The following is a 27,279-nucleotide window of genomic DNA, read 5'->3' as shown; positions in this document are numbered from 1 at the left end:
GGGGAAGGTGACAGTTTCTACCTCCTAGGTCAGTGGTGCAGAAGCAAGAAGGCTGCAAGCCCCCTGAAGAGGCACCTGGAGGAAGCCTCGTGGCCCCCTAGACTCCATGCATCCCCCAGGTCAAGCTCAGGAAAGACACAGTCTACCTGTTCAGCTCCCGTCAGGCTCTCAGAGGAAGAACCCCACACTTACAGGAGACCACACTTGACCTCCCTTCTGGGGTCCAAATGCGTTTCTGAGCCAAGCTTTTCCAGAATCCATTACTTTGTGGTAAGCAGGAGAGTGATTATCTTCAGTCATACATTCTGCCTGCAGGTGAAAATTCCCTCCACCAAGATTTGCAAGCCCAAGGCTCTCTTTCCTGTGGACTAGAGCAGCCTTTTTCCCTCAGGAGAAGGATGAAGGAATGAAGTTGGGTACAAGCTTCCATCAATCCCTAAATAATCCCCATATTTCAGGAAACAGACTTTCCAGATGGCTCAGTGGTAAAGAATATGCCTGGTAATAGAGGAGACACAGAGATGTGAGTTTGATCCCTGGGTCAGGAGATCTCCTGGAGGAGGCAATGGCAACCCATTTCAGCATTCCTGCCTGGAAAATTCCATGGACAGAGGAGACTGCCAGGAGACTAGCAGTCCATGGGGTCGCAAAGAGTCAGACACCCCTGAGCGACTGAGCACGCACACATGTACTACTTCTCTGGGAGGAGGCAGGCAAAACTAATGTATTAATATAAAAGACCAAGCATATTCTTTCTCATGTCCTATCACATCCTCCACCTTTCAGGAAGGCCAAACTCCTTCCTATGGTACTACTCACAAGGTAACAAATTTATAACTCTGACAAGTTTCTAACTGCTATTCTACATCAAGAGAAGAATGCTTTCCTCATAGAAAAATTCACAGAACATTCCATTCTAAGGCAACGGTGGATAGTTACAGTATCTGACAACTTAAAAGAGCTAAGTATAAAATTTACAACAAAAACCAGTGCTTTATCGTCAATAAAATCAGTATTTTTTGAAGGCTCAAAGGGAACACAGACAACAGTATTATCTTTCAAATACACTGTACTTACCTTAGCCACTTCTTCTTCTAACCGTTCCTGGTACTGTTTCTCCAGCAACTTAACCATGCTTGTTTCCCTTTTCACTCCAAATTCACCAGAGTACTAAATTAAAAAGCAAATATGACATTGATTTGTACTAATTATACACTTACTTTTAAACTTTTCTCAAAAGATTTCTTTCTTTAGAAAGTTTCTTAAAAGCTTTAATAAGTAAATAAATTGTTGCTCAATTAAAAGCAATAGTTCTAGTGAATAAATTCTACTATATAATTCTACTAAATTAACTGTACTTACTATTGTGAAGTTAACTAAAATGCAAACTGAGAAGCACGCTAACAATTACTAATGTACAGTTCTAGAGTGGGGGAAGAAAAGATACTACTTAAGAACTAAAAATTTACTGAATGAAGCCCAGGGTTTTACAGTTATGTTTGGGAAAAGTGGCCACAAATTGGGAATATACACAGTGTTGAGAAGAGGCAAAAGGTGGTTTGGCTAGATGAGATATACTGGAAAAGATGAGGGACTTTTCTATACTGTATGGCCTGTGCTGAAAAAAGCCTTATCCAATGTCCTAGCCCTAGGTGTATTGAATTTTGAGAATTCCTAAAGAAAACTCTAGAGATAGTCTAGTTCAACTTCTCATGGTAGGAAGAAAAGCTGTTTCTCTTTTTTTGAAACTAATTTCTTGTAAAGTTCAGGGCACTGAAATTAACTCACTATACAGCTCATGTTATATAAAACAAGACAAATTTTAAACCATAATATATTTAGGGGGAAATAAAACCTCTCAATTTTAACTTTTCTGTGTTTTTCCTAAGCTGTGAAAGCACATCAGGCTTACAAAGTGGCACTAATGGTAAAAACCCGCCTGCCAATGCAGAGGCTTGGGTTCAATCCCTGGGTGGGGAAGATCCTCTGGAGGAGGCAACAGCAACCCATTCCAGTATATCAAATTTCTTCACTTTATATATTCCTCTGGATCTTTATTCTCATTTTTACTATACTTAACTCCAGCAACTATTTATTGGATAATTAAATCACAGACATTAAAATGATAGTAACAAAAATACAATTAGTGTACATAACAGTTTAAAAATACCTCTGTACCGCCATCAAAGTTCTGTTCTAGACAACTTGTTGGGTATGTCGTTTTCTGTACATCAGACTCAGTAATTATCACTGAATCAATGGAGAAGCTAAATATAAATAAAAGAGGATGAAAGGATTAGTGTTGTGTGTGAATTTTACTATAAGTAAATTTATAGCATGCATAAAATGTATTGGGGCAGTGGGGTATTGTAACATAACTCATTATTTTTTACTAATTTTTTCACTTAAAAGGAAGGCAGCAGAATTACATGAATATTTAACAGATTATCCCTGAATTTTATGCCATTTTATAAAGTCTACTACAAATGTATGGCATGGAGCTGTTTATAAGTAGAGATATTTTTTAATAGTTACCTATGCTATTATTGAGTAAGCAAGTTTATAAAATCTCATTTTTATTAAAAATTTACACACAAATGCAGAGTGAAAAAAGTCTGGAAGAATACATATCAAAAGTAACAATGATTACCTCTAGAGGAATAGGGGTATAGTGACAATGAGAAACATTCGTAATTTTATTCATAACTACTTCTGAAATTTTTTGTTTTTCATGTATTCATGTATCTTTTGGTATTCATGTCTTTATTTTGTATTGTATTGGGTCACTTCCAGATGTTCACTACTACAAATAATGCTACAATAGAGATCTCACAAATGTTATCTCTGCATACATCTATAGATATTTCTACATGATAAAATCTTGTAATTTTAATTTTTAAAATTTAAAATAATGCCAATTTGAAAATGTTACATTAATTTAATTCCATAATCATACCATCTAAGTATTTTCTCAAAACTTCAACAGAGACTCTCAATGATTTTAAAACTTTCTTAGAAGATGTATGTCTTTGTTTTTGAGATTATACATCCTTTCAAATGGGAATGTACGAAGAAGTAGCATTCTTTGTGCTGCTGGCCACGAAAGTTTCTTCTGTTGTGAACTCCCTATATATCTTCTATAGTCATGTTAAATTATCATAAAAAGTCATTTTTCTTGTCTTTATTCTCTGCCCTTTCCTGGTTCGTTTATCTTTTTTTTTATCATTTCATCTGTTTCTTGATATCTTCTTGCATACACTGTTCTGATCCTTTGCTTCATGTCTCATTTTCACAGCCCATGAAAGATCCCCCACAGTATTTATCCAGCTATAGAGACTCAAATTAAAAAAAGAAAAAAAAAATGCTGCCGAGTCCACAATGACTTAATTCTGTGGCTTTATAGCCTTTGAAAATGTTTATCCCAAATTCAAAAACACAGACTACCTAAAATCAAATTCATTGTTTCCATCTTATAATTAAGGTCCTAACCTTCCACCTGCATGATTTCTTTACTTATATTAACACATCATAAGCCTCCATATTCTCTAGCTACAATACAGGTCAGCTTTCCTCTGTTTTGCTCCCAAGATTCCTTCCATCTCAACATCTCACAGTATTCCCTTTATTTCCATTTCTCCTGGAGCCACTGCAAAAAGCATCATTACAGAAATGTGCAAAAAAATAAAAAAGAAATGTGCAGCAATGGGCACTGAAAAATGCCACAGACTCATGGCTTTACATTCCAGCACTTTGGCTGTATCATCATGTTATATTCCCCATCACTGTAGAAATTATTGTTCTATGAATAAATATCATTTCAATGATTGGACTGAAGTCCCCTGAGGTGAGTGAAGTGAAGTGTCAGTTGCTCAGTCCTGTCTGACTCTTTCTGACCCCAGGGACTATACAACTCATGGAATTCTCCAGGTTAGAATACTGGAGTGGGTAGCCGTTCCCTTCTCCAGGGGATCTTTCCAACCCAGGGATCGATCCCAGGTTTTCCACATTGCAGGCGGATTGTTTACGAGCTGAACCATGAGGGAAGCCCAAGAATGCTAGAGTGGGTAACCTATCCCTTCTCCAGGAGATCTTCCCGACCCAGGAATCAAACTGGGGTTTCTGCACCGCTGGGGGATTCTTTACTATCTGAGCTATCAAGGAAGACCCTTGAGGTAAAGGGTCACTTTACATACATCTCAAGTTTTCTCCACAACATTTAGCCAAGTCTCTTTCCAGTCACAGGACTGGAAAAGGCAGTTTTCATTCCAATCCCAAAGAAAGGCAATGCCAAAGAATGTTCAAACTACTGCACAATTGCACTCATCTCACACGCTAGCAAAGTAATGCTCAAAATTCTCCAAGCCAGGCTTCAACACTACGTGAACTGAGAACTTCCAGATGTTCAAGTTGGATTTAGAAAAGGCAGAAGAACCAGAGATCCAACAGACAACATCCAATGGATCACAGAAAAAGCAAGAGAATTCCAGAAAAACATCTAATTCTGCTTTATTGATTACGCCAAAGACTTTGACTCTGTAGATCACAACAAATGGTGGAAAATTCTTCAGGAGATGGGAATACCGGACCATCTTACCTGCCTCCTGAGAAACCTGCATGCAGGTCAAGAAGCAACAGTTAAAACTGGACATGGAACAATGGCCTGGTTCCAAATTGGGAAAGGAGTTCCTCAAGGCTGCGTATTGTTACCCTGCTTATTTAACTTACATGCAGAGTACATCATGTGAAATGCCAGGCTGGATGAAGCACAAGTTGGAATCAAGACTGCCGGGAGAAACAGCAATAACCTCGGATATGCAGAGGACACCACCCTTGTGGCAGAAAGTGAAGAGGAACTAAAGAGCCTCTTGATGAAGGTGAAAGAAGAGAGTGAAAAACTTGGCTTAAAACTCACAATTCAGAAAACTAAGATAATGGCATCTGGTCCCATCACTTCATGGCAGATAAGTGGGGAAACTATGCAACAGTGAGAGATTTTATATTTTGGGGCTCCAAAATCACTGCAGTCATGACATTAAAAGATACCTGCTCCTTGGAAGAAAAGCTATGACCAACCTAGATAGCATATTAAAAAGCAGAGACATTACTCTGCCAATAAAGGTACGTCTAGTGAAAGCTATGGATTTTCCAGAAGTCATGTATGGATGTGAGAACTGGACTATAAAGAAAGCTGAGCACAGAAGAATTGATGCTTTTGAACTGTGGTGTTGGAGAAGACTCTTGAGAGTCCCTTGGACTGCAAGGAGATCAAACCAGTTACTCCTAAAGGAAATCAGTCCTGAATATTCATTGGAAGGACTGATGTGAAGCTGAAGCTCCAATACTTTGGCCACCTAATGTGAAGAACTGACTCATAGGAAAAGACCCTGATGCTGTGAAAGATTCAAGGCAGGAGGAGAAGGGGACGACAGAGGACGAGATGGTTGGATGACATCACCGACTTGATGGACATGAGTTTCAGCAAGCTCTGGCAGTTGGTGATGGACAGAGAAGTCTGGCGTGCTGCAGTCCATTAGGTCGCAAAGAGTTGGACACGACTGAGCGACTGAACTGACTGACCTTCCAGTCACGGTTTCTTTTAATCCTCATGGTCCTAAGGTAGTTTTTATCCTCAGTATTACTTAGACATGGGTTTCAAAGAGGTGGCTCAGAGGTAAAGAATCCACCTGCCAATGCAGAAGATGTGAGTTCAGTCCCTGGGTCGGGAAGATCCCCTGCAGAAGGAAATGGCAACCATTCCAATATTCTTCTTGGAGAATCCCATGGACAGAAGAGCCTGGTGGGCTGCAGTCCATGGGGTCACAAAGGGTTGGACACGACTGAGCACAGCACATATTACTTAGATATGTTTAAATATCTGCCTAAGATCAAATGGCGGCTCAAGGGTCCAACTGGGAGTCAAATACAGGTTTGTCTGACTCTAAAGCCCATAGCTGTTCCAACTCCATACTATTGCCCCAAGAGGTTTCATGGATAACATTACCAAATACTTGTTAAATGAATGACAATTAGTTTTTCTTAAATTATCTCAAATCTATATTAGAAGAACAAAATACTCTTTATTCAAAAAGTGCCACAGCTGTTTCCAAGTATGTAGTGATATTTCACAAGAAATAACTTTAATTACATATTCATAGGAGAGAATATGGCACTCAATAAACCTCATTGCTGGGATCTAAGAGAAAACTAATGGTTTTGGTTGAAAGGTACTGTTAATACATTTTGATTGATTATTTCAGAAACTCTGAAAAGCACAACAAGTTGGCAAAAGCCCAAGTGTAGGAAGAGCAAAGTAGATCTGCTCTTCCAGAGATTTTCCTTTTCTTCATGCTTCGGAGAGAAAACATCACTAATTAAAGGAAGGCTACTTGAAATACGTTAAAAGGTTATGAATTCCTGTTATCCACTTATTTTCTTTCATATAAAAAAATCTAAAGTAATAGTTTCCAATGTCAATCTATGAACTGCCTGTATCAGAATCATCTTGTATAAATACAAATGACCAGAATCTATGTCAAAGCTACTGAATCTACTCATGCTTCAAATGTAAAATCCAGTAATTTGCAATTTTATGTAGTTGAAAAATAGTATTACATTTCAAAAACCTCCAATGTTCAATGCATCGTAAAGTCTGGGAACCAATGACCTCAAGTAAAACGGAAGCTTTGTAAGGCTGTGCCAATGTGGGATAAATAATTCCAAAGCCTATATACAGACACTGAATAAAAGCAGCAGAAACAGAGTGCTTCCAACGAAGTGAGGACACTCAGTGGTTTGTCTTCAACACAAACACACAATAAAACACAAAAACTCTCTTCAGGTTTCAGTAACAAGTACCTATGGAGGTATCAGTCCTAGAGCAGCAGAGCCAGTCAAAGTTAGGTTAAAACTCTGAGGACTTTATAGAGCTAGTAAAATACTACAACACATTTCCCGACTAAATTCTAAGTTGTTCAATCATTTTAACAAATGTTTACTGAGCACCAACTATTCGTAGGGAATTATTATAGGATTTGGGATATAGGAAATTACATAGACAAAAATTCCCTTAACAAAGCTTGAAGTCCAACACAGGGGACAGATAATATAAACAAATAAAGAAACCTTCCCTCCTATCTATACATATACATATAAATACATATATATATCCTTATCTTTATAGTTACATATATATAAAACACACTTCCCAGGTGGCTCAGTGGTAAAGCATCTGCCTGCCAAGCAAGAGATGTGGGTTTGATCCCTGGGTTGGGAAGATCCCCTAGAGAAGGAAATGGCAACCCACTCCAGTGTTCTTGCCTGGGAAGTCCCATGGACAGAGAAGCCTGATGGACTACAGTCCATGGGGCCGCAAAGAGTTGGACACAACTCAGCGACTGAACAACAACAAAATACATATAACATAACATTAATACAGAAAAACGAAACAGGAAACTCATGTGTAGAGTTTTAAGGGATGATTTTAATTTAAATCGGGTAATGAGGACAGGCCTCATGAGAACATGACACCTGAGTAAAGACCCGAAGAGGTGAGTGTTGGGCATGCAAATAACCTAGAGAAAGATCAACCCAGGTAGAAGGAAGAGCAATGAGAAGAGAAATTCTCAAAGCAGGAGCATCCCAACAGCTTGAGGATCTCGAGGAGATTATGTGGCATTCTAGTAGTAAGTCATAAGCAGGGCAGCAGGAGATAGATTCAGAGAGAAACAGAACCCAGTAAGTAAGGATCTGGTAAGGCACATTAAGGACAGAAGAGCCCTGGAATAACATGACTTGTCTTAAATTTTAAAAGCAAAGCTCTGGAACTGTGTAGAGAACAGACTCTAGAGAAGAGTTAGGATAAAAGCAGTAGTCCAAGTGAGACATGATGATGGCAGGGACTAGGGGCCTGGTGAGAAGTGGTACAGTTTAGATTTGTCTTGCAAATAGAGATAACAGGATTTCTTGACAGACTGGAAGTGTGGTTTGAAAGGGGAGTCACGAGAGATGGAGCCAGATGGCTGCAGAAGGAGCAGATTTTGAGGGAAAGATTCAGAGTGGCTGTTCTGGTAAATCCAAGTATTAGACAACCAGGTGGAGAAAGTCCAGCTATGACTGGAGTGATCATATCTTATATCCTTTGTGTACTGCCTATATCAAAGTAGCAAAGACTAAGCATACAATAAAAAACAAACATGTGCACACCGCCTGGTTTAACTTAGCCTATTCATAACAAAAAGCCTCTTTAGAAAATAAAGCTGCAGTTAATAATCCTGGTATAAAATACATGTGGTTTACACTAACCTTTACTTCACACATTTCAGAGATGAAGAATTACCTCCTGTCCTTATTTCTTGATAATGCTACAGCTCATCTCTTTCAAGCAAAGTTGTTTAAGTTACATTTTTTTTCTTAAAACAACCATATTATGACTGCTACTAAACTACAAATACTACTGAATGAAATTATAAGTTGACGGATACCTTGGCTGAATTGTGGACTCAGTAACAGCTTGAAGCCTTTCCTGCAAAGAATGAATCTCTGCCTCATAATTTTCTTCAGTTTCTTTCAATTGCTGCTGCAAAGAGGATACGAGGTTTTCTAATTCTTGAACCTGTCCTTCAAGTTGTTTCGTTTTTTCATTATCTTGCAGTGGAGGTAACTTGCTTTTATGACTAACATCTAAGTTACATGAATAGAAGAAAATACACATTTCAATATAAATTTCTCAATGAAATACCAAAATCACTTTTTTGAAGTAGGAGAATATTCATTCTTCTTTGAAAGATAATGTTTTTTAATAGTATAACTTGGGTATCAATCTAAACTCATGTAGACTTATGATAAGAAAACATGAATCGTGTAAATCAAGATTATTTTTTCTATCTTCATGGCAGCAATACCACTACACCTACCAATTTTATGTCTTTAAATAGAAAACAATTTAGAATCAGGAAATGTAAGATGTAGGAAGACATAGACAGTCCAAGCCTCTCATTTGAAAGATGAGAAAACTGAGACCAAAGAGGGTTACCGTGAAATGCCAAAGGCACTAAGTTGTCTCAGATTTTAAAGTAAAAAGTCAAATTACTGAACATTCGATACGAAAACCACATTATGGTATATAGTCCAAATTTACCAATGTCTTGCAAATTGGTCATCTGAGGATGAGTTGATAAAAAGTCTGTTTGCTTTTCTGGCAGGTTCGCTTCTGCAAATTCAAGTTGCCTATCACGTGCCTGCTGTCTCTTAATCTATGAAAAATAACAGAAGAAAAGCAGTGACATAGATATATGACTCAGGTTTGTAGAAACTATACAAAGCGACTTTATCTTTAGAAAGTTTTTTTTCCTTCCCCAAATCACCCAGAACTGTACCATTCTGATACAGATATTTTCCCTTCCAAGTTATTCCACACTCTGACACAGTGACTCACATAGCATTCCCTTCACAGGACTGAAATTATATTACTAAATATGTTCTTTCATATCCAGGAGGAATTTGATCTAACTGTAAAAACAGGAGCCACACAGAATTTTGGTATAACGTTCACAGCAATATTTAAAACATGACTTAATCTTTGAAATTTCAATTCATACAGAGTAAATTTTATATTATGAATACTTGATCACATATCTGCTATTAATCTCTGAATGTAACCTACATACAATCAGGTAGCTGACAAATGTGTGCTACTCTTTATACAAAAGCAAGGAAAACAACAAAAACAGATAAACCTCAGCTTCTTTCCTTAACTATTAAAACTAGGCAGCAATATGTCAGATGTGTGTGTGTATTACTTAAGTCATTCTTCAAATATTTAATACTCAGTCTAGTATGTGGCGAGCACTCTGACAAGGGAGGTAAGAATATAAAATCAGTGGGGAAAAATGCACACACACATATACATGGTACATCTGCCCTCACAGAATTTCACAACTAATTGGGGAAGCAAAATTAAATAATTAACAATGCATTAAACTATAACATGTGACTAACGGGTGATAATAGAAGAAAGACTGGTATGGGTCTGATGGAGGAAGTGAAATTTGGTTTGGGCCTCCATCATTTTGGTCAATGATTAGGAAAGGTTCCAAGGAAGGCAGAGTAGGAGCATTCGTGACAGGGTGACCTGCTAGAAGTGGTGAAGACAACGGTCCTGAAGGATAGCGGAAATTGTGTATGCCAGATAAAGAAGACAGATGAAGATGAAAGAGCACCCTAAAAGCAAGGTGCGAGTTTGGATTTGCTACACTAGGTGAACAAAGAATTGTGTAGATGGAGGTGAGCACCAGGATAAAATGTATTTCCCAAGAAGGCCATTTCAGTTGGTACTACTTTATCAAGTCCTCTACCTGACTTCTAATCCCATGTACATTTCAACCAAGAATCTTGCCAGAAGAAATAAAGCCCATCAGGTAAATACTTTACTTTTCAGCTCTACCTTTCAATACTATCAATTCATTTAGCAAACATACAGTAAACCTTTTACCATGTGCTAAACAAAGCACTGTGCTAAGAGGAAATGAAAATCAAGAGAAGACTTCCTGACTTTGAAGGGTTTAGTGGGGGGTTAGCCTAGTGGACATATCACATGTCGCCACAACTCCATACACCATAATTAGTGGATCAAGTAGAGATTCTTGGTGACTGTAGGTGGGTGGGCAAAACCCACAATGAAGGCTTTAAAAGCCACAGAACTAAAGTGACATAAATTAAGGGAAAAAAATATTCTAAGAGAAGAGCTAATATTACAAAAAAAAAAAAAAAAAGTAGAATTAAGAAATTGGGCTTCCCTTGTAGCTCAGTTGGTAAAGAATCTGCCTGCAGTGCAAGAGACCTGGGTTCGATCCCTGGGTTGGGAAGATCCCCTGGAGAAGGAAATGGCAAGCCACTCCAGTATCCTTGCCTGGAAAATCTCATGGACAGAGGAGCCTGCTGAGCTGCAGTCCATGGGGTCGCAAAGAGTCACACACGACTGAGCGACTAACAATTACCTACTTACTCACTTAACGGAAGATACATTGAGCATCTGTTTATACCTAAGGAGGTAACGTAGAGATCTGACTTCTATTACTGGCTACAGAAGTATTCTTTCGGGTACCAAACAGTTTTTCTTGTAATTTTTTTTTTCCTAATTGCTTCCCAATTAGAAAAGAAAAAATTTTTTTATTTTTAATCCTTCCCAATATTTAAAAAGGCAAAAAGACTTTACATAAGATTCGATCATAAAATCGATGACCTGAAAGAATAAACACTAGGCCCCACTCCTACATGTGACAACACGTGAAGCTGAGCAGCCTCTGTCCCCTTTAAATGAAGTATGTTTTCTCCAGGTTTCACTTTCCCAGCTTTCGCTTGGCCTTCTTCATTCATTTTATGAGCTGAGCTCACGTAGGCATTTATGTTATGATCTCTGACATACACCTCTCCTCTTTCCCCGTGACTCAATTAAAATGACAATGAATCTGTAAAAGATAAATCCATAATAAACCAAAAAAAAAAAAAAGAGACCAGCAGATTTCAACAGAAAAGGGTGGCAGAATAGCGATTCAGCAAGGAAGGAAGGGGCAACAGCAGCCTACAGCACACTGGAAGGGAGCCGCAGTTGGAGGAGACAGTTAACTTGCCTAGCAGAACCCTAGAGAGACACCAGGCTCAGAGAGAGATCAATGACAGGCAGACATCAGAAAGCAAATATATCAACCCTTAACTAATCACAGCACAGCCTTTTCGGCTGACCCAGCCAGGCAGAAGTCTGGTGGTGCATAAAAGTTTTTCTAAAAAGAAATTGAAAGAAGTGTCTGGGGAGAACTAAGGAGCTGAGTGTGGGTGTCTGTGTTCCAGAGCAGGCTCCCACACTCCAGCACCAGGGAAGGGGCATCTGTGACTCATCAAAAGAAACCGTTCCCCACTCACTGTCTTCAAAGGAAAGAGGCAAAATGACAAGCATCAGTGTAGTTACTTGTTTACTGCAAGTCCTCCTACACTATTTAATAGTTTCAACCATGTCCTGTCACCAGGAAAAGCAACACATTTTTAAAAGGAAGAGAGACAACAAGGAAGGAAGGTGAGAAAGCAGAAAGGACATTAAGATGATTAAGAATTGACTGGTAACTTCTGCCAAAGAAAGTTCACTGAAGCATGAGCTGGGAGCCTGTTTACAGGTGGGTAGAAGAGACAGCAAGAGGTGGGAAACCGACTGCAGTCTCTTCTTTCCTTCAAATAACAAGGCAATGAAGGAAGGAGAACACACAGGAGGTACCGGATTCAGGGAAAATTGGTTACGTTCTGAACAGTGGAGACAAGAGGCATATGCAAGGCAAATGAAGGACAGAACAAGGAAAACAGACAAAGAACCTGAAAATAAATACAGAAGGGACAGAAGAAACAGGCCACCAGTCTTAGAGGAGGTGGAAGGGGATGTTTACAAAAGCACAGAAAATAAGATAACCTTGGTTATGAAAAGGGACAACTTCTTCTGAGACAGAGAAAAAGAAATTAGGGTATTTCCACGTTTAAAGAAATGCCTATTGGTCTACAGGTAGCAAGGTGAGATCGCTTCTAACTGTTAAGTTTAATACAGAAAAATGGGAAATAAGGCTATCTGTGAAGGAAAAAAAGGGGAGTAGAAATGGAAAGTGTGACTTTATAACTAGGGAAGTTATAAAGTTAGGGAACATCCACTGAGGAGCCTATGACAGAATGAATGACCACATGAAAGAACTGTCAGCTACAGTGAGAGCCCACGACTATGCAGCGTCACCAAGCCATATCACCATCTCACTCTTTCAGCAGTGCTCAGAAACCCAAGGATGAGTGGAGAAAAAGGGTCTCAAGAGGCAGGGAAGGGCAGCAGGAAAACAAGAAATCTAGACTACGAAGGGTACTGGTATGAAAGTTGTACGATGATTCTGAAGAGGGTTAAATATTCTAGCTATGAATGGGGGGAAAAAGAAAGTAGCAATGGTAGAGAAAGGCAGAATTAAAGAAGGGTTTTTAACCTATCTCCCTGTCCTCCTACAAAGTTATCTGTAAGATACTGAAATAGGTTTACATGTTTTAGAAAAGACTGAATAAGGTTGTGCACAGAAAGAGAAAGAAAGGGGGAAGGGAGAAAGAGGGGAAAAAGAGGAGGGGAAGAGAAAGAGGAAAAAGAAAGAGAATTTTAGCCAGAGTATCCCTCATCAGCAATATAACTTTCAATTAGTTAAATCTTTCAAATCTGCCCAAATATCTTAATACAATGACATCAAAAAGTACCCAAATAAGCAAACAGAGGTTTTTCTGGTACTTTTCTCATACAACGTGAGGACAACAATACTTAATATTTGCTGATGTATGTCATTTTTCTGAAATAGCTAATAAATTATATGATGCGTCTATACTCTCTTACATAGCTTTTAATGCACACATTTCTAAATATACATAACATGCTGTGAAACTAATTATCTATGTTCTAAACAACTATTGCTACAGTTTAAAAGAGACTCACTGCTTTAAAAAATACTTCAAATTAAATGCAACTGTTTAACAAAGTTTACAATTTGACATTTTATATATATTTTAACTTTATCTTGATTTCAGAAGCTCTCTAAAGGGGTAAAGAGTATTCAAACTGCAGAACTTCTTCAGCTCACTGATACTATAAATATACGTCACTCTCCCCTAATTTTCTTTCCATGTTTACTCATTTTAGAAATTTTCGGTTGATAAAGTAACTTACAAAATAGCAGGTAATATAAGAAATGCAAACATTATTATATATTTTCCATACTTTACTTAATCGTGATTGAAGTACCAAGAGTCTGCTGTATGCTTCTGCTGCTTTGCTGCGAAGAGTTTGCATATTTTCTTGAAAATCTAAATGATAAACAATGATAATAATTTCACTTATAGTAAAAGTCTGCTTCTTTCAATAAGCATTATTCATCTATTCATAACTTTTAAAAAATAGCCTGCTGGAAGTAAAATTCATGTATTTAGTAACGAAAATCTCATTAATGTGGAACGCATGCTACAAAGACTAACAATTTTATATTAAAATACAGTAACTTCTGTTGGCATTCATTAATTTCTACACACTTGTTTATTATTCACACCAATGAACAAGGGTAGGAAACACTTGTGAAGGGATCAGTTAAGTTCAGTCACTCAGTCGTGTCCAACTCTTTGCGACCCCATGGACTGCAGCACGCCAGGCTTCCCTGTCCATCACCAACTTCTAGAACTTGCTGAAACTCATGTCCATCGAGTCAGTGATGCCACCCAACCATCTCATCCTCTGTCATCCCCTTCTGCTCCTGCCTTCAATCTTTCTCAGCATCAGGGTCTTTTCCTATGAGTCAGTTCTTCACACTAGGTGGCCAAAGTATTGGAGCTTCAGCTTCAGCATCAGTCCTTCCAATGAATATTCAGGACTGATTTCCTTTAGGATGGACTGGTTGAATCTCCTTGCAGTCCAAGGCACTCTCAAGACTTCTCCAACACCACAGTTCAAAAACATCAATTCTTCAGTGCTCAGCTTTCTTTATAGTCCAACTCTCACATCCATACATGACTACTGGAAAAACCATAGCTTTGACTAGATGGACCTTTGTTGGCAAAGTAATGTCTCTGCTTTTTAATATGCTGTCTAGGTTGGTCATAACTTTCCTTCCAAGCAGCAAGCGTCTTTTAATTTCATGGCTGCAGTCACCATCTGCAGTGATTTTGGAGCCCAAGAAAATAAAGTCTGTCACTGTTTCCATTGTTTCCCCATCTATTTGCCACGAAGTGATGGGACCAGATGCCATGATCTTCGTTTTTTGAGTGTTGAGTTTTGAGCCAGCTTTTTCACTCTCCTCTTTCACTGTCATCAAGAGGCTCTTTAGATCCTTTTTGTTTCCTGCCATAAGGGTGGTGTCATCTGTATATCTGAGGTTATTGATATTTCTCCTGGCAATCTTGATTCCAGCTTGTGCTTCATCCAGCCTGGCATTTCCCATGATGTACTCTGCATGTAAGTTAAATAAGCAGGGTGACAATATACAGCCTTGACGTAGTCCTTTCCCAATTTGGAACCAGTCCGTTGTTCGATGTCCAGTTCTAACTGCTGCTTCTTGACCTGCACACAGATTTCTCAGGAGGCAGGTCAGGTGGTCTGGTATTCCCATCTCTTTAAGAATTTTCTACAGTTTGTTGTGTTCCACACAGTCAAAGGCTTTGGTGTAGTCAGCGAAGCAGAATTAGATGTTTTTCTGGAACTCTCTTGCTTTTTCTATGATCTAATGGATGTTGGCAATTTGATGTCTGGTTCCTCTGCCTTTTCTAAATCCAGCTTGAACATCTGGAAGTTCAAGGTTTCCGTAGTGTTGAAGCCTGGCTTGGAGAATTTTGAGCATTACTTTGCTAGCATGTGAGATGAGTGCAATTGTGCGATAGTTTGAGCATTCTTTGGCATTGCCTTTCTTTGGCATTGGAATGAAAACTGACCTCTCTTCCAGTCCTGTGGCCACTCCTGAGTTTTCCAAATTTGCTGACATATTGAGTGTAGCACTTTAACAGCATCATCTTTTAGGATTTGAAATAGCTCAACCAAAATTCTATCACCTCCACTAGCTTTGTTTGTAGTGATTCTTCCTAAGGCCAACGACTTGGCATTCCAGGATGTCTGCTGTAGGTGAGTGATCACACCATCATGATTATCTGGGTCATGGACATCTTTTTTGTACAGTTCTTCTGTGTATTCTTGCCACCTCTTCTTAATATCTTCTGCTTCTGTTGGGTCCATACCATTTGAACACCAAAAAGTTAACTGAGGTTCCAAATTGGAAAAAGGAACTAATACAGGATTCCTATCAAAAAAAGATAACTGAATGTCTTATTCTTTTTATAAAAATAAACCCCTGACATATACTTATTCAACAAATACAATGACTTTTAAAGGTTTGGATCTATGGTATGAAATTAAGAATTACAGTGAAGAAAAGACGGAAATAGAGGAACAGAGGATAAAGAGACAGAATATTTGCAGACAGCTTTGGTTTTCTTTTTATCACGATTACTGCATTGTAAAACTAAACATGTACGTTAAAGGCAAGATTTCATGAACCTGAAAAAAGATGCTAAGATAAACTCAAATCAGCTAAGTGATTAAATCAGGAATTAATGGAAATAGTTCATCAACAATTCATGTAAGAAAATTAAATACTCTGTTCAACAATGCAGTAAAGCCTTTATTACCTTGGACTTCACATCTGTAATCTTGCAATCCCAGTTCTTGATTTTCAGAAGTGTGCACACCAGCAGTCTCTTTCTCTTCTCCATTTACTTCACATTTTAAAGCAGGAGTGTAATGTTCACCATGGACATTGCAAAAAGTCTGTCGACAATAAAATTAGGTATTTTATGAAATTATAAAGTTTTGATTTCTGCCTCTAAAGATTATTAAACATTATTTCCTATATGTAAAACAGAGTCAAAAAATGTCACAGGAAAAATCAGTAAGAAAACATTTCCGTGTATCAAATCAATCTGCAAAAGAACAAACAAGTCTAAATCCTTCTCTCTCCACATGCAAGACACAAATTCTTCTCACATCAGGAAAATGTGACAGCCTTCATTATCTATAATATATATCAAATATATATGTCTAAACTATAATATTTTTATTTCTTGTAATAATGAATGTATCTCGTACTTTACCACTTTCTAGTATACATCCTATACAGATATTCCCTCTGTAATGTCAACTACCCATGAGAAAAGGTGAAAAGATGAGGACAGAAGTTCAACAACGATGACTAGAAAGTAGTGTATAAATTCTACAGAAACTATATAAAGTAGGAGATCACGTTCACAGACTTTAACACAAGAGAATACTATTCATGGTTTATACACAGAAGAAAATAAAAAATATTTGACATATTATTCTGGTTTTTCTCCTGAGCAATGGACAATTCTATCATCACTTGTAAACAACACATACCACACAATCATCTGACACGCCTAAAGAAGTTTCTAGTAAGTTTCACCTTTCCACTTCATGCAACTGGAAATAAGTCAACAACTTCTAGACCTAACCATTTTGTTTACTGTCGCTATTTCGTGAGATCTGCCTAAAAGTGAAACTATACTATTAATTGACTTTATTAAATTTCCAACATAGTTTCTAAGGTAGAATTTATCATAAATTGATTCAGGTTGGTAGAAACCTGAATGATCAGCCAATTTACAAATAAAGCAAAAGACTCAGAAAGATGAAATAACTAATCCATAGTAACATCAATGATTAGGGACAAAATCAGATTCATGATGAACTGCAAGGGACCTCTCCATTACAACAAGCTGATTTATGTTTCAAGTTGAGATTAGGGGTCAGGTAAAGACATTACTAGAAGAAAAAATATATATAAAGTCAGCTTATAAATGAACTACTATGACTTTGGAGAAGGAAATGGCAGCCCACTCCATTATTCTTGCCTGGAGAATTCCATGGACAGAGGAGTCTGGTGGCAAAAGCCCATGGGGTCACAGAGAGTCAGACACGACTGAGTAGCTAACACACACATGATGAGTTGGGCCCGCTTTATATTTAAAGACCATCAACAATGGATATGAAAGCGCAATGCCTGAACCTGTCAGCAGAGTGGAGGCCCTTGGTGTGGATATTCCTGACTTTTTTTGTTTTTTTGAATACTGTTTCCAAACTATTCCATAGGTAATTAGAACCAGTAAGGCAGCTTTACCTTCCCAACTAACATCACCCTCCCCACCCCTTCAAATTATAAATACACTGGATGAGATGGAAACCTGTGACAAGCCTAGGTGTGTATGTTAAATCTTGAAATATTTCAAATATGCAGAAAACAGTTCATCTATTACCCAGCTATAGCAAATACTAATATTCTGTCATATTATATCCATATTTTTAAAAAGTTGAACATTAAATACAACCTTGAAGATTTCTGCGTTAAGTACTGCTCATCTATTTCATTCACCTCTCTGCCCAGAGGTGATTATCTAACATGCATGTTTTTATACTTTTTTCTTTTGAGATTTACTGACATAACAAAGACACTCTTGCAAGGAACATATCTGGCTGTGCACGCATGTGAACCTAAGGAGAAGTAAATGCTGGACTGTGTCGTACATAAACTCGACAATATACCTTGACCATCTGCTCCTCAAGGTGGCACACTCCCAGCAGGGGTACAGAAGTGCTGTTTCACCTGATCTTCACAAATATGATTATAGCTGGTATAATCAGTTTTCAGATTTGGCAATCTACAGTGTGAAATACTGTCTCACTAGTCATGTGCAAGACCCCCAGCTAAGTCATCAAATTCATTCAACCACCAAAGTGGGCAGGAGTAGGAAACAGACCTGCTTAAGGCTCTACTGATCTGTTTTTTAAAATTAGGCAAATCTTCTGTAGAATCTACTACTGAGATAATTTACCTAAGTTTCTTTTGTTTCAAACTGATTATCAGGAGAACATTTAAACACTTATTTTAAACTTAAAAACTCAGGAATATTTTCCAAATACAGTTCTGAAGCAAGACTGTAGGGAAAAGTAATTCAGATGATTCTGCTAAATCAAAATAGTAATAACTTAAAATTTAGCATTACTCGTCTAAAAGTACTTTTTAACTAATATTTTACCTGTGTAAAATGAGAACATTCTTCAGATACTGCCTTGTGAAGTTTTCCAATAAGCAGTTGCAAAGGCTTCATTTCACCTAACAGAACAGATAGCGCATTAAAAATGTTCAATTTACATGCTTAGAAACTATTTTCATATTAAACTTACATCAACTGGAAGATTCCTGGGAATAAGATTAGTTCTAAGTTCTTTATTTCTTTCAATGTTATTTTGTACTGCTCAGCGTTAACTGTATAAGATAATTTGTAGGATTTTCAATTTATATACCACAAAAATGGTACAAAGCACTGATTTGTAATATTTTTGTATTACAATCCAATACAAGAACTGTATCACACAGCATAACCCTACATATATTCACCCATATAAAACTGAAACAAAAATTTCACAAGTATTTATTTTTTATACATCCTATGCACTCCAATGTTTTCTGTTCTACTCTATTATTAAGAAAACAAAAAAGACTGGTCATTACTCACTGAACTAACTTCATCACCCATTAATGACCCACTAATTAATTTGTAGTGTGAAAAACTACAGATTCTACCTGAAGAGGATACCAATACAAACAACATATGCTTAAAATCTTATTCAATTCAAACCCAAAGAACTCCTTTTTCCTTTAGTGAAAAAGGATTATATTCTTATTTAAGTCACACTTTAAACTCTACTGTTCAAAAGAACAATTCCAAACCTATGAACCATCTCATTCATAAAGGTAGATCTGTCAAGAATGGAGGCCTAAAGATACCCTGAACAGAGAAAGTCTAATTAATTGAATAACTGGATAATTACTAAAGATAAAGGTTAACCACGACTAGTCTTCCACTTACAGCTCCTTAAATACTGCTGCGGACACAGTGCCATCTTAGTCTTTTTGCTCACTCTAGTCTTCCAAGGTGTCTCATTCTTGTCCCTGGCCTCAAATGATCTCTTGACTTACAAATCTTTATCTTGAACTTAAAACTTCCCCCTTAGGTTTCAGCCTTTATTTTCAATTGCATACTAGGTATCGCTCTTTCAAAGTCATCAAGTATTTTTAACTCAATGTTCCAAGCTAAATACACTCTTTTCCTCACAAATCTACTCCTCATCCTCCTCCTGACTGCAGTCACCCTCAATCCAATTACTCAAACTAGACACGCAGGGATCATTCTCAATTCCTCCCCCTTACTGCTAATACTAACTGCAGACTACAACCCACCTCTTTAACGCTTAAAACTTTTCTTCCTTCTACAACGCCCAATGCCATTTTAGCTCAACATCTTAATGTTAACAGAGTAACTGCCAAAGCTGCTTAACTGGTCTTTCCATCACGTTATCAGTTCAGTTCAGCTCAGTCGCTCAGTCGTGTCCAACTCTTTTGTGACCCCATGGAGACTGCACACCAGGCTTCCCTGACCATCACCAACTCCCGGAGTCTACTCAAACTCACGTCCATTGAGTCCATCACTTATCACCTCCCTTAATTTGCTCCAGTGATGTCATCTTAAAAACCTTACTATGTTACTCTATTTGAAATCCTGCCTCAGCTCTTAAAACCAACAGCATAAAGAGTAAGCATGTCTCGGTCAGGGCATATGAAATCTTTTCTGATCAAGCTTCCGACAATCTTTATCGTCACTACTTTTGCACACACCTTGAACTCTCAATTCTCCAAAAGGGATGTCGTCTCGCACATCTCTAAAGTTAAGACTTAAGATCCTTTCCTGAAATTCCAACCTCCCTCCTCCTGCCTACTGCCTCACTCTTCCAGGAAGCACTAGACTTTTCTCCTCTTTCCCTCCATTCTTTCTGTTCATTCTTCTATTATAGAAGATTTCCTATTGTTTTCGAAGAGTTTATTTTATATCGCTTTTCCACAGGACTGTTGATTTCTTGGGGAAAATAGTTCAGTGATTTTTAAGCACTTACATGAACAGCCTATGATTGTATGAAGAAATGAGTCTAGAACTGAGAACACCCAGTCATGTTCCTCCACGGGGTCTAAGTCAAGAACAGAATCACAAAAGAAGTGGCGGGCTCTAAGTGATACTTACTTACTTAGAATTTTGTTAGAAACCATTTACCTGTTTCTTGTGTTTTTATATTCTGTAGCTCTAGCTGGTGTATTTTCTGAAGTTCCTTGATCTTTTCCTCTTGAGCAGAAATAAGCTCCTGTTTAAGATTGCAAAGAGCTTTATCTTTTTCATTTTCCATATATTCGCGAACCTGATCCACATGAGTTGAATAGACCAGAGACAGGCATATACGTTGGGCTTCCATCTGGAGCCTTAAATCATTCTTAAAGTGAATTAATGTGCAGGTTAGATAATTTAAAATGACAAATCAAACAATTTAACTTATTTTTGCATATACTCATTACAAGGGGGGGGGATACATGAAATTATAAACTATAATTGAGTGAGAAAATAATTAAATTAGACATCACTTTTCTTACATGAAATTATTTTCTCACTCAATCTGTTGCACTGACCTCGGAAAATAGTACAACTTTTTCAAGGAAAATAGCACAATATTTTCATCACTTCAACTTCATGGTAAAGTTTGATATTGGGTAATGTGAGGATGGCCTCACCTTTCATTTTTGTTCAAAAATGACATTTTTAAACAAATATGGGCTTCCCTGGTGGCTCAGCTGGTAAAGAATCCACCTGCAATGTGGGAGACCTGGGTTTGATTCCTGGGTTGGGAAAACCCCCTGGAGAAGGGAACAGCCACCATCTCCAGTATTCTGGCCGGGAGAGTCCACGGGGTTGCAAAGAGTCAGGCATGACTGAGTGACTTTTAATAAACAAATATAGAGAAATGCAAAGAATAATGAAATACACACTTATGTACACATATCACAAAGTAATAAATGCAATCATTTTATCTTTTTTCTTCATTTCTCTCCTATTATTTTGGTTTAGAAATGAAATACAGATAAAACTTAATCTATCACGTTCCCAGTCTTCCTTCCCCAGAGGCCACCATATTATAAATTTGATAAATCTGCTACAATTCAGTTCACGTCTTACACTCTCATTTCTCAATCCATCTATAAACAGTGCATATATTTTACGTTTTTAAGAATTTACATAAATGGTGCAAAATGGCATTTATTTTGCAAATTACTCTTCTCATTCAATATGCTTCTGAGATCTTTCCAAGCAGACACACATAAATTTATTTTAACTTGGTGCTGTATATATGAATATTACAATTTGTTCATTTCCTTTTTGGAGATCAAATGGATTATTTCAAATTTTAGATATTCAAAAAATGCTGCAATAAATTCTTATATATATATGCCCTTGTACATATATGATAGTGTTCCTCTAGCACACATGTGTGCTAAGTCGCATCAGTCATATCTGACTTTTTGCAATCCCACGGACTGTAGCCCACCAGGCTCTTCTGTCCATGGGATTCTTCAGGCAAGAATACTGGAGTGGGTTGCCATGTCGTCCTCAAGGGGACCTTCTTGACTCAGGGTTCAAATCTGTGCCTCTTGTCTCCTGCACTGGCAGGCGGGTTCTTTACCACTAGCACCACCTGGGAAGCCCTTCTTGAGTGTAGTGATTCTCAAAACTGTAGCCCAAATCAAAATCACCTGGAGTGCTTATTAAAAGAGATTTCTGGGCCCCTACCCCCAAGCTCTACTTAAAGAGTCCTGGTGTGAGCCCCAGAATTTGATTTCAACCTGTTTTCAAGTGATGCTGACACTGCTGGTTAGGGACACATACACTACCAGCAGAAATGTAAATGCTACGTGGTAAACCATGTATATTGCATCAATATTAGATTTTAACAACGTTTTTTATGTAATTACACAATTTTACACTGATATATTTAATAATGTTAAGTGAATACTCATCTCCCCACAACCTCATCACAGTTCTTATTGTGAACCTTATTTTGTCAAACTGATAGGTATAAAATTTCACTGTTATATCAATTTATAATGCTGAAAGCATCTTTTCATGTTTATTAGTCAACTAGCAGAAGTATTTCTGTGGCTGCAGTATTATTTCTAAGCACATTTAGATTGCTCTTTGGTGTTACTGTTGTGTAAACTGTTGCTCAATTTTTTCATGAGCTTCCTTCCATAAGCACACACCTCACTGTTCTCCCCATCACTAAGGGGTCTGCCTTGGCAGTGATGTATGTGTCAGGGACAGCTTTTGCGTTTGTCTCTGTTTACTTTATAGATGTCAACGTCAATTTTAGTATATGTGCTGCCGAAGCGAGCACTAGATGTCAACATCAAGGAAATGGTATCTAAATGTCACTGAAAGTGTCTTCAGTTAGAAAAAAAATAAATATTTTGGTGAGAAAAATCTGACCATTTTGACAACTTCAAATTTGGGTCCCCTCCTAGTAATGCCTTCAAATTTTTTTTTAAATGATCTTCTGACATTTTTAGGAGTGATAAAATTAAACCCAATTATGATTTTGAAAACAATTTCAGGTATTTCACAAAGCATTAACAGTTATGTAATTAGAACTTCTTAACTATTTGGGTTATTAAGATGTAAAATTTGATATAAGATCATAAATATGAGCACATTTATTAAGAAGTAGAAAGAAAAAAAACTTTCCAAGGCCTTCCTACTATATAGAGAATAAAATTTCAGGTTCTTACAAAGTCCGTAAGACTCTCCAAGATCTGGTCTTTTCCTTCTTCAAACTCTTTTTCTTCCACTCTCTTTCCCTCAAACTCGACCAAACAGGTCTTTATTCTGTTCCTCAAACTTACCTCTGCCGTCGCAGTTGCTCTAATTTCCCTGTGGTAGATCCTCACTGCCATTCAGATGGCAGTTCAAATGTCAGTTCCTCCTAGACCCCTTTCCTGACCACCCTATTTAGTGACTACCCACCACTCTCTATCCCATTCTCTCTTTTATTTTCTTTATAAAACATCACTATTTCTTAACTCTTCTACTTATTTCCTCATTTACAATCTGCCTCCCTCACTAAAATATATACTCTGTGAGAGCTAGAACCAACTCTTACTCTTGTTCACCACTGTATTTCTATCTGGCAAGAGACTCTATAAATACTTGTTTAGAAATGAAGAAACACACATAAAGCTCCAGTTAGCACCATTATACAATGTGCCCCGTGGGATCTTCCTGCTATTTCTAATTTCAGTGTCTATCAAACATACATTGTCAGGAGTGATCTAGTATTACTCATTATATGTATTCTTTAGTTGTATTTAGAATTAATATTTTTTTCCCCTTTAGGTATAATAAGACTCTGAGAAAACTAGGATTTAAATCAATATCTTCTTCTCAGGGAAACAGTTTCATAACTATTGAACAACTACATGAAGTACTAAAAAGGTTTAAGAGTTAATCTTCAGTTAACCTTGAAAACACCAATACAAAAGGAGACTCTTAAACCAATCTTTGGAATTGCAATGAAATATTACAAAATAATTATTTTAATGCTCTGACTCTCAGCAAAGTTATTTAAATTTGCTTTTTCAAAGAAAATGTGTTCTGTTTCCTGAGCAGACTAACTAAAAGATTAACTAAAAGAGAGGTAACATGGTTTAACAAAAAACAGATAAAAGAAATGTAAATGATAAGTCTAAGTGAGAATTACATTACTGGGTTTACTTTCATTCTCTTGTAAGGAGGTTAATTTATGCTGTATGAAGATGAAAACTTTCAGTCTGAAATGTACACTTTACTGTATGCACATTAAGTAAACATACCTGTTCTGATTTAAGTACGCGGAGCTCCTGCTGAAGTTTATCGCTTTCACCTGGATCAGTAGTCCCAAGCGATGATTCATTTGTCACCAACGGCAAGTGAGCAGAAAACTGTTCTTCCTTGCTTGCTTTTTCGAGAGTCGTATTTTCAAAAGGAATTTTATTTACCTCCATTATTTTTGATTCTTTACCAAAATCATTATTTATTTTAGGAACTGACCCTCCAGGATCCCTGCTTGATGAAACTCCATCTTTCAAAGAGCTTAAATGGACATCATGCACATTTACATTTTCTGTCCTACTGTGGTCAATTATGACTTCTAGCTCTCTACATCGCAATAAAACTTGCTCTTTATCTTGCTTTAAAGATTTAACTTCTTCCGTTAGAAAACTTATCTCATCATGTTTCTGTTTTAATTGCTCAGAAAGATCAGACAGTCTCTCTGACAGCTCTAACTTTTCTCGCTTGGTTACCTCAAGTTTTTCCATAAGCTCTGTTGTATCTTTCTCAACAACCTCACCAATTTCCAATGGTTCTGGTATAAAAGTCTTGTCATCGTCAAAGACTGAACTTTTCATTTTCACTATACTTGGGTTTATTCTTTGCAAATGATGAAGCTCTTCACTAAGTGCTTTAAGCTTACTTTTATACTCTACTTCTTGCTTATTTTTACTGTCTTCTAAATCGCTTTTTACCTTGAGAAGGCAAGCATAATCCTCCTGTAACTCCTGATAATTAACTTCAAAATTTTTTTCAGCAAATGAAAAAGTGTTCCTTTGCTTTTCAATCTCTTCAGTTAGCTGAATACATTGTTTTTTGAGGTCCTCATTTTCCTCTGTAAGTATTTCTCTCTCTTTTTGCCAGCTACAGTCTTTGGATCGGGACTTAGCGGAATCTATGAAAGTTAATCTTTCTTCTTGGTTAACAGGAGTATGTATTTTCAACATGTCTTCAAGAGCCTTCTTTTCATCTTTAAGAATGCTATTCTCTGCTTCAAGTTGTGCAAATTTTTCTTGAAGGTCATCCTCTTTTTCCTTCATTTGTTTCTCCAATAATTCAGTTTTAAGTTGTAATTCTTGAACTTCCTGTTCAAGTGTACCCTTTTCCTTTTCTTCTTGTCTGAGTATTTCGATTTCTTTTTGTAGTTCATTGATCTGAAGGGTCATTTCTTCTGATTTTGAATTCACGAGGGACTGCTGTAAATCTTTTAGCTTTGAAATTTCCAAAATCAGTTGGTTCTGCTTAGTTATCAAATTGTCTTTTTCAAACTGCATGGTTTCTAGCTTTTGACTCATTTCATTCTGTAAACCATCTATCTGCTGTTTATAGTGAATGCCTAAGTTATCTTTAAGCTTTTCAATACTTATTCGATGTTCAATTTCCAAATCTTCCTTCAGTTTGGTAAGTTCTTCCTCATGACTAAACAGGAGCTGTGTCCTCAGCCTCTCCAGCTCAGCTTCCTGTGACTCAGCCATTCTGTCCAATACAGCATTCTTTTCTCTTTCTAACATTTCAAGCTTTATCTTATAATTTGTAACTTCTGCTTCGTGTTTTAACTCTAGTTCTTTCCTGGCCTCAGAAGCAGAAACAATCTCAGCCTTCAAATCTTCCACTGTACTAAGGGACTTGTAGGCTTCACTGAGCTTACTTTCTTGCTCAGCTATTGTCTGCCTAGCCCTCTGAATCTGGTCCCTTGAGAAGCTCAGCTCTTCACAAAGGTCTCCCAGCTGTCTCTGGAGAGCAGACTTTTCTCCCAAGATTACGCCTACTTCTTCCTTGAGCCTTTCCCTTTGAGACTTAGCATCTTGCAATTTTATATTCAGTTCATTTATTGCCATATTCATTAACTTTATTTGATCTTCATTAACTGTGATACTTGGATGTGATCTTAAAGCATTCTCCAGTTCCCCCTTATGTCGTGTCCTGAGCTCATCTATCTGTGACATGTGTTGTTTTATTAACTCTTGTTTCATCTGTACTATCTGCTGCCCATACATCTCATCCAGCTCTGCCCGGAGTTGTTCCAACTTTCTTTGTGTTTCTTGTTCCATTCTTTGTAGGATATCCGTTTCAAATTGACTGTCTTTATGATTTTTCTTCTGAAGTTCCTCAACTGTCCCCATTAACTGTTTTATTTCTTCAGAACACTGTCTTTCCTTTTGCTTGGAATTAGTCAGTTCTAATTTCATATTTTTTATTTCTTGGTTCTTCTGTACAACCTGCTCTTGTAATTCTTCCAGTAATTTATCAGCAGCTGTTACTTTATCCTTTAGGTCACGAGTTTTTTTTTCTTCTTCTATTATTTTTGTATTTAATTCTTCAATGACTGCTTCCTTTTCCTGTATTTCTTTATTTGAGTTTTCTACTTTTTTATCCTGTTCCTTTATAAAGAAAAAATGAAAACATAAAAATGGCATTCTTAGTTTCTGGTTACTTACACCCCTTAACCCCATCACCAAAAAAAATTGATAGAAAACTGCTTTTCACATTATTCTATAAAAAGCAACGGCTGAGCCTGCTCCTTCATTTTTCTTATGTCAATGAGACACAGGACTTGTGTAGCCAACACTACCTATAAGCAAATATCATAGCAATGTTGGTCTTCTTTGGGGGGAAGAAATTTTTCTTGCATTGCTATGATTAAATGTTTTAATAAAAAAATTTAGTAAGATCAAAATGTGTCTTAAAAAAAAACAACCAAAATGTGTCTAAACCATTATATTTTCTTCTTTCTTATTAACTGATCAACATTCTAAGTATTTGGTATTTGCAATTACAAGAGGACTACATACCCTTTACAGTTCCAGAAATAATCCTAAAAATAAATCAATGTTCCTCCCATACAGTATTTTAGTGACCTGAAGGTTTGGTGGGCAGGTGCTACGAAGAGTAAAACAACAAAAACAGGCTCCTAAAGGTCAGCCTTAACTT

At 37.2% G+C, this 27,279-nt stretch overlaps 1 protein-coding gene across 6 annotated transcripts in view; it reads right to left on the bottom strand.

Moving 5' to 3' along the window:
- AKAP9 (A-kinase anchoring protein 9) overlaps positions 1-27,279 on the bottom strand; it is a 163,978-nt gene that overhangs the window by 81,539 nt on the left and 55,160 nt on the right. For all 6 annotated transcript variants that reach the window (XM_061164862.1, XM_061164863.1, XM_061164864.1 and 3 more), the window contains 9 exons: positions 24,351-26,729; positions 20,713-20,926; positions 18,643-18,719; positions 16,222-16,360; positions 13,775-13,860; positions 9,137-9,251; positions 8,481-8,679; positions 2,171-2,267; positions 1,078-1,170 (listed from right to left, as the gene is read on the bottom strand). In XM_061164862.1, the coding sequence (XP_061020845.1) occupies positions 1,078-1,170; positions 2,171-2,267; positions 8,481-8,679; positions 9,137-9,251; positions 13,775-13,860; positions 16,222-16,360; positions 18,643-18,719; positions 20,713-20,926; positions 24,351-26,729 (3,399 nt within the window). The remainder of the gene's footprint in view (positions 1-1,077; positions 1,171-2,170; positions 2,268-8,480; positions 8,680-9,136; positions 9,252-13,774; positions 13,861-16,221; positions 16,361-18,642; positions 18,720-20,712; positions 20,927-24,350; positions 26,730-27,279) is intronic.

This window comes from Dama dama, chromosome 18 (assembly GCF_033118175.1).
Source record: "Dama dama isolate Ldn47 chromosome 18, ASM3311817v1, whole genome shotgun sequence".
Taxonomy (NCBI): domain Eukaryota; kingdom Metazoa; phylum Chordata; class Mammalia; order Artiodactyla; family Cervidae; genus Dama; species Dama dama.
The sequence above is the reverse complement of the archived record's forward strand: the minus strand, read 5'-3'. Positions and strand labels throughout refer to the sequence as shown.